The sequence below is a fragment of the Echiichthys vipera genome (assembly GCF_963691815.1).
Source record: "Echiichthys vipera genome assembly, chromosome: 23".
Taxonomy (NCBI): Eukaryota; Metazoa; Chordata; class Actinopteri; order Perciformes; family Trachinidae; genus Echiichthys; species Echiichthys vipera.
This window is the reverse complement of record NC_139848.1, coordinates 13,454,402-13,469,149: the sequence shown is the minus strand read 5'-3', so window position 1 is coordinate 13,469,149 and position 14,748 is coordinate 13,454,402. Positions and strand designations below refer to the sequence as shown.

At 33.9% G+C, this 14,748-nt stretch overlaps 1 protein-coding gene across 1 annotated transcript; it reads right to left on the bottom strand.

The window, feature by feature from the left end:
* Positions 1–212: 212 nt before the first annotated feature.
* On the bottom strand, positions 213–13,362 carry slx9 (SLX9 ribosome biogenesis factor). The gene is made up of 6 exons (XM_083938166.1): positions 13,076–13,362; positions 11,276–11,372; positions 4,582–4,650; positions 1,851–2,028; positions 453–518; positions 213–364 (listed from the first exon to the last, which is right to left on the bottom strand). Exons 1-6 carry the CDS (start codon positions 13,274–13,276, stop codon positions 238–240), a joined length of 738 nt encoding a protein of 245 aa, XP_083794292.1. The 5' UTR covers positions 13,277–13,362; the 3' UTR covers positions 213–237.
* Between the last annotated feature and the right edge of the window lie 1,386 nt (positions 13,363–14,748).

Below are 14,748 nucleotides of genomic sequence, written 5' to 3'. Positions count from 1 at the left end.
AAAGAGGTGGCGGTTTGATTTCCAGAACGTCTTATGGAGGAGTTTGCTGCTGACAGTTTGACGATATTTTCCTTCAGCGCCTGACATGAAGCTCTCTTCGACAGAGCAGTGCCGTCGCCATGGTTACCTCCGATGAGTCACTGCCGTTATTCTCAGCGGCGTGCGAGCGCCCGTCAACACAAACACACAACAGCTGATGTTTGAATGTGATTTTATTGGTGGAGCCTGAAACACGTGTTAGCTGGGACCCTGCTCGTCCTCCTCCCTCATCCTCTTCCTCAGCTGCTCCCCGATGTCAGCCAGAGGGTTCATCTTGGCGGACAGCGTCTTCACGGCGCCGCTGAACCGGCTGCTCTCCGTCTCCCTGCAGGAGAACACAGAACACACACACTCTCACACACAGACGTTCACACACACGTGTATAATGTTCTGATAAAGACAAAGACGCTCACAGGAGTTTGCGTTTCTGCGACTGTTTCATCTGACTGAAGTCCGTGGGCTCGGGCCTCTTCACCGGCCTGCAGGGAACACACAGGACACAAGGCACAAGGCACAGAGGGGACATTTATTCATATTGGAACAGAAGTGTTTTACTTATTGATCAGATGTTTGAACACACAGTGGTGGCAGTGGCGTGCACAGACTTTTTGAAGGGCAGGGCGGAAAGGAAAAAAAGGGCACATAATGCATGTCCTCGCCACTGAAGAGGGCACTTTAACATGTGTTTTTGCTCCTAGAGGGCACTTTAGCACACATTTTGGCTTCTAGAGGGTACTTTAACACATGTTTTGGCTCCTAGAGGGCACTTTAACACGGTCCATCTTTTTTTTCTTTCTATGTCCGAACAGGCGCACATAAAATGACGTGAGGGCCTCCGTGGGCGTCATGCTCGTGCTCGTACATGTGCAAACGCGCTCTACAAAAGCCCACCTCTCTCAAACGAGCTGTGGACGGCCAACTGGCTGCAGCTAGACGCGGAGCGGTTGCACTCTACCCGAAATACGATGTGGAAGGACAGTGTGAGTGCGCCCTAACACACGAGGGCACTTTAGCACACGAGGGCACTTTAGCACACGCTTTGGTTCCTAGGGTGCACTTTAACACACGCTTTGGCTCCTACACCTTAACACACGCTTTGGTTTCTAGAGGAAACTTTAGCATGCTTTTTGGTTCCTAGGTTGCACTTTAATACACACTTTGGCTCCTAGAGGACACTTTAACACACGTTTTTCAACAATTGGGTGACCAGGTCCCCAAGAGTCTCCTCTTTACAGACACTTTATGTTTCTCCTGCAGCACAAATGTTTTATTTTAGCCTCTTCTGAAATGGTTCAACAACAACGACTTTGAAACGAAACGCAAAAGTCTTTTTTTAATGAGCAATGAAGCGTTTTAAACCTTAATTGGAAAAGGGAACCAAAAAAAAACGTAATGCTGGATGAAAGACGAGAGCATGAACAAACCAAACTTAACAGCAGAGAGTCACGGACAAAATTACTGTCGTGTACCTGCGTTACACCAACTTTTATTGGTAGTAGTTTTTGTCAACACGCCGGTAATTTATAACGCGCCACTGCCTTCGTGAGGATGGGTTGCGTATCATCCATAAGAACGTTGAAACCGGACGGAGGTATAAGGGGTCGAACCAGAGACCACATTTGGAATGGACGGACGAGTGTCTTTTAATTAATGGTCGCCATGTGGTCATCCCGCAGCAGAAGGAACAACCCTGGACGTGCGTTCATCCGATGGACCCATAATGAAGGTGAATCTCGTTTTAATCTGAATCCTGTTTGATGAATCTGCTTCACAGCTCAAGGACGCCAGAAACGTGACACCTCGGCACTCACACTTTGTTTTTCCTGCTCTTGCGGCGAGAGGTTAGGGCCGTGGCGGCGGTGGGGGCGACGAGCTGAAAGAGCTCCGGCAGGGCGTCGGCCAGCGGCCTCATGTCCCCGACCACGGGCGTGGCCTGTCTCCGGGCCTCAGCAGCCTGCTGCTCCTTGGCCTGTTTGATGGAGCTGATCTCTGAACAGAGGAAGAGAACGTTTACAGGTAAGGAACTACTAACACCGACTTCCATCTGTGAACGCGTCACAACGTTAAACTAATCTGGAACAAGAACAGCATTGATCTACAGAAAGAACCGTTCTGGAAGTACTCTTTAAGGACTGTTAAAAGATCCTCATCTTCAATTATTCACACTTACTCACACTCATAAACGTTCTCTCATTCTCTGCCAGACAACCCTGGGTGGGTTCTACATGAACCTTTTTGGAAGTTAAAGGGTTCCTGGTATAAAGTTGTTTAAACGTTGCTTCACCTTTTAGTCAGTTAAGTATTGGGAATTGTAATCCAGTGTGCAGACTGTAGTGTTCTAGAAGAAACCCCTGGAATATAAAAGGATTCTCTGTAGAACCCCCTTTTTTATTAAACCCATGGACTATAAAAAAGGGTTCTTGGTAGAATGCCCTGGATAGGTTCAAGATGAAACAGATGAAACCCTTGGAACAATAGGGTTCTTGGTATGAAACCCTTGTAATATAAAAAGGTTCTAGATGAAACCCATGGAATATAAAAAGGTTCTAGATGAAACCCTTGAAATATAAAAAGGTTCTAGATGAAACCCATGGATTACAAAAAGGTTCTAGATGAAACCCATGGATTACAAAAAGGTTCTAGATGAAACCCTTGGAATATAAAAGGATTCTGGATGATACCCATGGAATATAAAGGGGATATCGGTAGAATGCCCTGGATGAGTTCTAGAAAAAACCCTTGGAATATATAAAGGGTTCTCGGTATGAAACCCTTGGAATATAAAAGAATTCTAGATGAAACCCATGGAATATAAAGGGGTTCTAGATGAAACCCTTGGAATATAAAAAGGTTCTAGATAAAACGCTTGGATTATAAAAAAGGTTCTAGATGAAACCCTTGGAATATAAAAAGGGTTCTAGATGAAACCCTTGGAATATAAAAAGGGGTTCTAGATGAAACCCCTGGAATATAAAAAGGTTCTAATTGAAACCTTTGGAATATAAAAAGGGTTCTAGATGAAACCCTTGGAATATAAAAAGGTTCTAATTGAAACCTTTGGAATATAAAAAGGGTTCTAGATGAAACCCTTGGAATATAAAAAAGGTTCTAGATGAAACTCTTGGAATATAAAAAGGTTCTAGATAAAACGCTTGGATTATAAAAAAGGTTCTAGATGAAACCCTTGCCAGACAACCCTGGGTGGGTTCTACATGAACCTTTTTGGAAATTAAAGGGTTCCTGGTATAAAGTTGTTTAAACGTTGCTTCACCTTTTAGTCAGTTAAGTATTGGGAATTGTAATCCAGTGTGCAGACTGTAGTGTTCTAGAAGAAACCCCTGGAATATAAAAGGATTCTCTGTAGAACCCCCTTTTTTATTAAACCCATGGACTATAAAAAAGGGTTCTTGGTAGAATGCCCTGGATAGATTCAAAATAAAACAGATGAAACCCTTGGAACAATAGGGTTCTTGGTATGAAACCCTTGTAATATAAAAAGGTTTCCGGAATGAAACCCTTGGAATATAAAAGGGTTCTCGGTATGGAACCCTTGGAATATAAAAAGGGTTCTAGATGAAACCCTTGGAATATAAAGGGGTTCCAGATGAAACTCTTGGAATATAAAGGGGTTCCAGATGAAACCCCTGGAATATAAAAAGGTTCTAATTGAAACCCTTGGAATATAAAAAGGGTTCTAGATGAAACCCTTGGAATATAAAAAAGGTTCTAGATGAAACCCTTGGAATATAAAAAGGTTCTAGATAAAACGCTTGGATTATAAAAAAGGTTCTAGATGAAACCCTTGGAATATAAAAAGGGTTCTAGATGAAACCCTTGGAATATAAAAAGGGTTCTAGATGAAACCCTTGGAATATAAAAAGGGTTCTAGATGAAACCCTTGGAATATAAAAAGGGTTCTAGATGAAACCCTTGGAATATAAAAAGGTTCTAGATAAAACGCTTGGATTATAAAAAGGTTCTAGATGAAACCCTTGGAATATAAAAAGGGTTCTAGATGAAACCCTTGGAACATAAAAAGGGTTCTAGATGAAACCCTTGGAAAAGTGTTCTAGATAAATCTTTTGGAATATAAAAAGTGTTCGATATGAAACCCTTTGAATATAACAGGGTTCTCGATATAAAACCCTTGGAATATAATAGGGTTCTCTGTAGAACCTCAAACACTGTAAAAATGGCGCCGTCTCTGATCTGACACAAGGTCACGCTTGTTTCTAATTCCCTTGTAATTTCGGAGAAGTGTGGCGGTGGTGCTGCTCTTGGGTTTCAGCAGCCATTAGCGCCTCATTACAGCCACAGGAAACGTGTCCTGTTACCCAGGAATTGATTGGCTCAGCAGCAGCTTCAGTTACAGGCCTCTTCACAATTATGGGAGACGATGATGATGTTATAATTACAGAGAGACCCAAAGATGGAGCCAGAACTCAGAGAGAAAATAACTCATTTCCACCCATGAAAGGCTCAGCTGGCTCAGATCTGTCAGTTAAATGAAATGAAATGAATTAAAGACAGAACGGTACTCACTGTTGAGCCATCTCTCCCTCCTCTCCTTCATCTTCTCTTTCTTGGACTTGACTTTCTTCTCTTCTGGGCCTGTGGGCACACACGAGAGCTCACATCAAACGCTGGGATTAAACGTTAAGACAGGCGGATGCCTAAATGCGTTAAAGACGCATCAGAGGTAGCGAGAGAGCGAGAGCTCTGCTGTTGGATCATCTTTATTTTTATTATGGTGGTGAAATGTCCTCAAAGTGCTGTGGATGGAATCACTGTGAGCAACAGAACAGCGTCTACGGATGGAGACAGTAGAGACAAGTTCTATTACGACAACGAATCAGGACCACCAGGACCATCATCAGGACCACCGAGACCATCATTAGGACCATCATCGGGACCATCAGGACCATCATCAGGACCATCAGAACCATCGTGATCATCAGGACCATCAGAACCATCGTGATCATCAGGACCATCAGAACCATCATAAGAACCATCAGGACAATTATCAGAAACATCATCAGGATCATTAGAACCATCCTGATCATCAGGACCATCAGGACAAGCAGGACCAACATAGGGACCGTTATCTGAACCATCAGGCCCATCATCAGAACTATCATCAGGACCATCATCAGGACCATCAGGACATCATCAGAACCATCAGGACATCATCAGAACCAATATCAGAACAATCATCAGGGCCATCATCAGGATACAAATAAATGCTGTAAAATGACTAAAATAGATACAAGACAACACGTGATGGATTTAGTTAATGTAAATAGATCTGCCCCGTTTCCAAACGGAAAATAAAGTAACATGGTCGTATCTGCAGGAAGAACCCTGAAGTCCCCTGTGGTCAGGACATCCTCAGAAAAACCTGTGCTCAGGAAAAAAGGAGTGGAGTGGGAAACACTGAACACAGTGGAAAAGAGACGCCTGCAGGAAGGGTTAACAGAGACAGAGGACAGTCCTGTAAAACAAACACACACGCACGCGCACACACACACACACACACACACACACACACACACACACACACACACACACACACACACACACACACACACACACACACACACACACACACACACACACACACACACACACACACACACACACACACACACACACACACACACACACACACACACACACACACACACACACACACACACACACACACACACACACACACACACACACACGCACACGCACACAGAGCTGAGTGGAAAGAGTCAGTCATAAAGGGAAAGAACGGTAATCTATGCACTCACTTCCTGTCTGACAGTGAAGTGATTTAAATGGAAAACGTCAGGTTGTCATCGACAGGTTCGTCGTTCCAACGTTCTATCTAAGTCATTAAACACCATGCAAACGAAACGCCTCGTGTCTGTCCATCGATTGGTTCACAGGCCGATGACCTCATGTCATCTCGATCTCAAATCTTTATCTTTGCCACCACAGTGTTGGTGCAGAGATAACATCAGGTGCTGACTACACTGTTGCACTGTTGGAATGGGACAACCTTTAATGTCTTTATACGTCTTTACATGTTTTGTATGATGTTATATGTCTTTAAATTTCTTTATATGTCTTGAAAGGACTTTATACGTCTCTGTATGTCTTTAAATGTCTTTATACGTCTTTAAATGTCTTTACACGTCTTTATATGACTTTAAATGTCTGTATATGTCTTTACACGTCTCTGTATGTCTTTAAATGTCTTTATACGTCTTTAAATGTCTTTAAACGTCTTTAAATGTCTTTATACATCTACAAATGTGGTTAAATGTCTTTTAATGTCTTTATCAGCTTTAAATGTCTTTATACATCTTTAAATGTCTTTAAACGTCTCTGTATGTCGTTAAATGTCTTTATACATCTTTAAATGTCTTTAAACGTCTCTGTATGTCGGTAATTGTCGTTATACGTCTTTAAATGTCTTTATATGTCTCTGTATGTCGGTTAATGTCGTTATACGTCTTTAAATGTCTCTATACGTCTCTGTATGTCGGTAAATGTTGTTATATGTCGTGATACGTCTTTATATGTCTTTAAATGTTGTTTAATGTCTTTATACGTCTCTGTATGTCGGTAAATGGCGTTATATGTTGTTAAATGTCTTTAAATGTCGTTTAATGTCTTTATATGTCTCTGTATGTCGGTAAATGTCGTTATATGTTGTTAAATGTCTTTAAATGTCGTTTAGTGTCTTTATATGTCTCTGTATGTTGGTAAATGTCGTTATACGTCTTTAAATGTCTTTATACGTCTCTGTATGTCGGTTAATATCGTTATACGTCTTTAAATGTCTTTATATGTCTCTGTATGTCGGAAAATGTCGTTATACGTCTTTAAATGTCTTTATATGTCTCTGTATGTCGGAAAATGTCGTTATACATCTTTAAATGTCTTTATATGTCTCTGTATGTCGGTAAATGTCGTTATATGTTGTTAAATGTCTTTAAATGTCGTTTAGTGTCTTTATATGTCTCTGTATGTTGGTAAATGTCGTTATACGTCTTTAAATGTCTTTATACGTCTCTGTATGTCGGTTAATATCGTTATACGTCTTTAAATGTCTTTATATGTCTCTGTATGTCGGAAAATGTCGTTATACGTCTTTAAATGTCTTTATATGTCTCTGTATGTCGGAAAATGTCGTTATACATCTTTAAATGTCTTTATATGTCTCTGTATGTCGGAAAATGTCGTTATACGTCTTTAAATGTCTTTATATGTCTCTGTATGTCGGAAAATGTCGTTATACGTCTTTAAATGTCTTTATATGTCTCTGTATGTCAGAAAATGTCGTTATACGTCTTTAAATGTCTTTATATGTCTCTGTATGTCGGTTAATGTTGTTATACGTCTTTAAATGTCTCTATACGTCTCTGTATGTCGGTAAATGTTGTTATATGTCGTGATACGTCTTTATATGTCTTTAAATGTTGTTTAATGTCTTTATACGTCTCTGTATGTCGGTAAATGGCGTTATATGTTGTTAAATGTCTTTAAATGTCGTTTAATGTCTTTATATGTCTCTGTATGTCGGTAAATGTCGTTATATGTTGTTAAATGTCTTTAAATGTCGTTTAGTGTCTTTATATGTCTCTGTGTGTCGGTAAATATCGTTATACGTCTTTAAATGTCTTTATACGTCTCTGTATGTCGGTTAATATCGTTATACGTCTTTAAATGTCTTTATATGTCTCTGTATGTCGGTAAATGTTGTTATACGTCTTTAAATGTCTTTATATGTCTCTGTATGTCGGAAAATGTCGTTATACGTCTTTAAATGTCTTTATATGTCTCTGTATGTCGGAAAATGTCGTTATACGTCTTTAAATGTCTTTATATGTCTCTGTGTGTCGGTAAATGTCGTTATACGTCTTTAAATGTCTTTATACGTCTCTGTATGTCGGTTAATATCGTTATACGTCTTTAAATGTCTTTATATGTCTCTGTATGTCGGTAAATGTTGTTATACGTCTTTAAATTTCTTTATATGTCTCTGTATGTCGGAAAATGTCGTTATACGTCTTTAAATGTCTTTATATGTCTCTGTATGTCGGAAAATGTCGTTATACGTCTTTAAATGTCTTTATATGTCTCTGTGTGTCGGTAAATGTCGTTATACGTCTTTAAATGTCTTTATACGTCTCTGTATGTCGGTTAATATCGTTATACGTCTTTAAATGTCTTTATATGTCTCTGTATGTCGGTAAATGTTGTTATACGTCTTTAAATGTCTTTATATGTCTCTGTATGTCGGAAAATGTCGTTATACTTCTTTAAATGTCTTTATATGTCTCTGTATGTCGGAAAATGTCGTTATACGTCTTTAAATGTCTTTATATGTCTCTGTATGTCGGTAAATGTCGTTATACGTCTTTAAATGTCTTTATATATCTCTGTATGTCGTAAATGTTGTTATATGTTGTTATATGTCTTTATACGTCTTTAAATGTCTTCATACGTCTCTGTATGTCGGTAAATGTCTTTATCTGTGGATCTGGTCCACCACAGTGTCGGTGCAGAGATAGCATCAGCTGCTGACTACACTGTTACACTGTTGGACTGGGACGGTGTTGTGGAGGTGAGACAACTGATCTGTCCTCAGTGTATGTGTGTGTGTGTGTGTGTGTGTGTGTGTGGAGGGGGGGTCTTTGTGTTTGTGGAGGGGGGTTGGGGTGGGGGCGGTCCCGTTGGGAGCATCGTCTTCCTGCTGATGGGTGAAATGGATATTATCTGTGATTACGGAAGTCTGATGCTGCTGTTGGAGGCTCACAGGCCTCGGCTGCTGCGGGTTTACTATTAACTATTAACACTTGAGTAAATACAATGTTACACCCTTTATTAAACACTATTTTAAATACTTTATTCAACACTTTAAAATACTTTAAAACACTTTATTAAACAATATTTTAAACACTTTAAAACACATTGTTAAACACAAATATAAATACTTTAAAACTCTGTATCAAACACTATTTAAATAATGTATTAAACACTTTAAAATACTTTATTAAACATTATTTTAAATACTTTATTAAACACTATTTAAAACACTTCCTGTTGACAGAATACAGACTGATCTCATTTCATGGAAAATATATTTATTTCATTTCTTTTATAGCAATAATTATTTATTATAAATTACATATTTATGTATATATAATCTTATAGCTATGTGTATTCATTTATTTATCTTTTACACGCATTTATACTCATTAAATATATTTAGATATTTACATTTATTTATTTCAGATTTATATTATTTCATTTATTTCATAGACTATGGAAAAAATAATATGGTCATACCTATTGATTTTAGAGCCGTATTTATTCAATTTATTTGACTGTTATATGTATTTATTTAATTATTTCACAGCAATAATTGTTTATTTTGTAGCCATATTTATGCATTATCTTTTAGCTATATTGATTTTATTTATATTTTCCTTACTGTTTCATCAACTAATATTATATGTCCATATTTACATTTATATACTAATTGGCTCATTGATTTATTTCAGCCAAAGCAAAAAATAAACAAACAAATACATATTTTATAGCCATAAATGTGCATTTCTGACCATAACTGTTTTAAGGCCATGTTTATAAAAATATATTTTTGTTATAAAACCTTGATTTCATGATAGCTTCATCTGTTTTCAGGAGTATATTTATATTAAAGATTAAATAAAGGTTATATTTTATATTTTAACAGTCAACTCTCAGCAGATGATCAAACCTTGATTTCACGCACGAGCTAAATTTACACGCCGCCACTCTATAAATAGCAACAGGCCGTTGTCATGGAGTGTGGCGTGCTTAGCAACCAGCTTAGCAACCAGCTTAGCAACCAGCCCACATCCCTCAGACACTTAAATTAGAAACAACCACGCCATCTGGTGGCCACGGGTATGGAGGCCCCAGGATGCCACCGTCAAATATTTTAAATGTACATGAATGCGTGTCTCAATTAATTATCATTTGCCTCTGTGTTTTTTGTGTCGCTTTTATTTATGTATTACATTTTTTTCATTAAATGTTTTAATTTGGCATTTTATTTTAAAATACTTTTACTTTTTAATGTTTATTTTTATGTTTATTTATAAAAAAATTTAACTACCTTTTTAATTGTTTACCTTTGTGTTTATTTTGTTGCTTTTTTATGTAATACATTTATTTTTTTATTAACTTTAAATGTATTTATTTGGCATTTTATTTTGAAATACTTTTACTTTTTTATGTTTATTTCTATATATATATATATTTTTTAATTACCTTTTTTAGTTTTTACCTTTGTGTTTATTTTGTTTCTTTTATTGATGTAATACATTTCATTTTTTATTAACTTTAAATGTATTTATTTGGCATTTTATTTTAAAATACTTTTAAGTTTATTTATATATATTTTTTTCTATCTTTTTACATAATTTTATTTTAATGGCAGCCCACTCATAATGTATGAGGAAACATAAAAAGGAAATACAAATATAAATTAACGTAAAAATATAATATGGAAAAATAAAAAAGATACAAACATAGACTGAATTTAAACTTAATAGGAAAGTAAATAAATATTTGACTTTAAATATATCAAAAAATATACTTGTACGGAGGCATCAGGCAAACACATAAATGCAATTATTAACATAATCTGTATTATTATTAATAAAATAAGAACATGCAATAATAATTAACAAGGAAAGTAAATTAATTAATTTATTCACATTGATAAATAAATAATGCCTACACATATGTGTAAATGTTATTTTGGCACCTTTAATTACAAAATAAATTATTTGACAAATAATTTATTAATTTATATTTTCTTTACTTTTTGCATATTCAGTCCAGATAAACCAAACAAAACAAATAAATATAATTAAAAATAATGTAAATTATTTAAAATTAGCTTATTTATTTATTTATTTTGTATTAATTCCTGATTTGTTTACTTTCTTATTAAGTTTTTATTCGGTTTTACATTCATTTGTATAATTTATTCACATAAATAACATTTTACATGAATTCATTAATACTTGTAATGTCTTGTATTTGTTTCTTTTTACATTTTTAACAGGCTAAATATATAATATATAAAATAAAATAATTTACACAAGTATTAAAGCGAAAGAGATCAAACAGGAACACAATTACAACATGTGTTGTAATAAATAATAATTCATAAACCGTAGCTGACCTTTGGTATCAGGAACATCTGGAGGCTCCTCGAACTTCAACGTTTGGACGAGAGTTTCTGGATTTATGTGAGTGCCCGAGAAGATCCCCGATAAGCTCTGTAATAATATGAAATATAATAATTAATATAATCACATAATAAGTACAAAGATCCCCGATAAGGTCTGTAAATATATTAAATATAATAATTAATATAACAGTTTAATAAATACAAATAATAATAATTATAATAATTAATTTAATCATATCATAAACACAAAGATGCCCAACAGGAATTTCTGTAATAATAATAAGAATAATAAAAATATATAATAATATAATAACTACAACGATCCCTGACAGGAACATCTGTAATAATAATAAATATAAAAATTAATATAATAATTAAGGTTACTCTGGATATAAAAATTATTATTATAAGCTAATTAAAACATGTCACATTTTATCATTAATTATGGCATATTCACTTATGTTTCCAGTCGTTTTAATATTATTAAAATAAACATATTTAATACAAATAAATTAAATAGAAGGGAAAATTAAATAGAAAACTAAAAACATAAGGGAATTAATTTTAATAATTTTAAATATTATTTTACGTACATTTAATGGCATATTAATTTACATATACAGTCTTTTTATTTCGTATTCATTTTTGGTTGAAACTACTGTACAAAGAAAATTAAGAAAGAAATAGTATAGAAAGAAAATAATACAGAAATAAATACATTAAAATTAAATACAGAAAAGTAAATAAATAGGAGAACTATTTAAAATAATTTAAAACATTATTTTATGTACATTCAATGGCATATTAACTTATGTTTCCAATCTTTTTATTTTCTATTTTGGTAAAAAATACTGTATAAAGAAAAGTATAAAGAAAATAATAAATATGTTAAAATTGAAAATAATAATTCAAATAAATCAAAGTTGAAGTGGAAATTAAATAGCAAGGGTATTGTTTCAAATAATTCTGAATATTATTTTATGTACATTCGATGGCATATTAATTTACATTTCTGGCCTTTTTTATTTTTATTTGTATCATGTATTATGGTTAAAAATACTGTATAAAGAAGAGTATAAAGAAAATAATACAGAAATAAATACACTTAAATTGAATACAAATAAATCAAATAGCAGGGGAAATTAAATAGAAAAGTAAATAAATAAGGGAATTTCTTTAAATATTTTTTAATATTATTTTATGTTCATTTAACGGCATATTAGCTTATGTTTCATGTCTTCTGAATTTATGCTAAATATTTATTTTGGTAAACAAATACTGTAAAAAGAAAAGTATCAAGAAAATAATACATAAATATATACATTAAAAATCGATTACAAATAAATTATATAGAAGTGGAAGTTTAGAAGAATAGTAAATAAATAGGAGAATTATTTTAAATATTTTTGAATATTAGAATAAGTATATTTATAATATTCATATATTAATTTATGTTTCCAGTGTTTTATTTTTTAACATTGGGCAAAAAATAAATACAAATTTGATAACAGGGGAAATTAAATAGAAAAGTAAATGAATAGGGGAATTATTTTAACTCATTTTAAATATTTTTTTTCATGCACATTTAAAGGCATATTAATTTATGTTTCCAGTATTAATTTTCTTCTTTTTATGTATTTTGGCAGCTTGGGTCCTCCATACTCCGTGTCCATTAACAAAACACGTCTCGTTGCTTACGCAGTTAAACACATTGAAGCCATAACAACAGACCTATGCGTTAAATATATATTTAATATATAATAATAATTATTAATATTATTTAATATCGACCTGTTTGTCGGTCTTGTCTTGTTTGTCTGCAGGAGGCTGCACTGACCCGGAGCTCCGTGTGAGGAAGCCCGGGTCCAGAGTGAGGGTGCCCGGGTTCAGAGTGAGTGAGCCCGGCTTCAGCGTCAGGCAGCCCGGGTCCAGGTGCAGCTTCACGGCCTCCTGGTGGAGCTTCTGCCGGACGTGTCGGATCTTCCCCACCATGTTTCTGCACTTTAACTTTATAGTAATTAATATAAAGTTTATATATTTAAAATATATAAACTGTCGAACGGTGTCGACAGCGTGGGATCCCGTCAAAACAGCGTCACAAATACCGGGGCTGACCTGCTGCACCTTCAAAATAAAAGCTCGCTTTAAGGTGTTTAAAGCGTCGCGTCCTAATATTTACTTTAAACCTTCACTTTAAAGTTTATTTAAATATTTTATTCATATTTTACAATTTGTGTTTATCAAAAACTCACGTTCACAACACATGGAGAGCTGAAAAATACTTTTATTGTGAAACGCCCACCGGGAAATTTGATGTTGTTGACGTCGGAAGCGTGCTAAGTGTCCCGGGTTAGTGCTCCGGTGGGAAACGGCGAAGATCAAATGTTCCGCGCGATGTTTATCGCTTGAAAGAGTTTATTTATTACATACAATTAAATTATTATGAAACGCCTTTTATTTTTAATCAATAAATACATAAACACGATGTTTATCGCTTTAAAAAGAGCTTATTGATTTAATTAAGGTAAATTATTATGAAACGCCTTTTATTTTTAATGAATAAATGAATAAGATGTTTATCATTTCAAAGAGCGTATTAATGAAATTATATGATTATGAAATGGATTTTCTTTTTATTAAATAAATACGATGTTTATCGCTTTAAAAATAGTTTATTAATGAAATTAAATGACTAAAAATGCCTTTCATTTTTAATTAACAAATAAAAAAGCTTTGTATAAAATGATAAAATTAGGCAATACATAAAACATACACGCAATATAAATATAAATCACTCAATATAGTTGAATCAATAAATAATTGTTAAATTATGTTTTTTTATAAACTTTGTCATTTATTTTTAAACTTTTACAAATATTTATATTTGTATAAATTAACATTTATGCATATATTTATTGAACATATTTTCCACAGCCATGTTTGTTTATTCTTTTTTACAGTCATAATTAATTTATATACTGTATATATATACACACACACTACATATGTTTCCTGGCCCTAATAATGATTTGCCCACGTTATATTCATATTTAATTACTTATTTATTTCATACCCATATTAATTTATTATTTAATCTATTTCTATTATAGTCATATAATAGTCACTTATTTCATATCCATATATTTTAAATACTTAAGTAATTTATTTATTATTTGATATATTCATATTATTTTCATATTTAATTACCTTTTTATGTCATAACCATATTTGTTCCTTTATTTATTAATTCATACATTTTAAAGCCATATTTAAGTATTAATTAGTGTTATCATTCCACAGTCCTATTTATTAATTTATTTGTTAGAATTATTTAATTATTTATTTACTTCATAGCAAAATTTATTTATTCCATATTGATTTAAATCAGTAGAGACACAGGTTATTGTCTCTGACTGTATTATTTTATATCTCATTATAACTTATTATGTCACTGTGATTGTTTG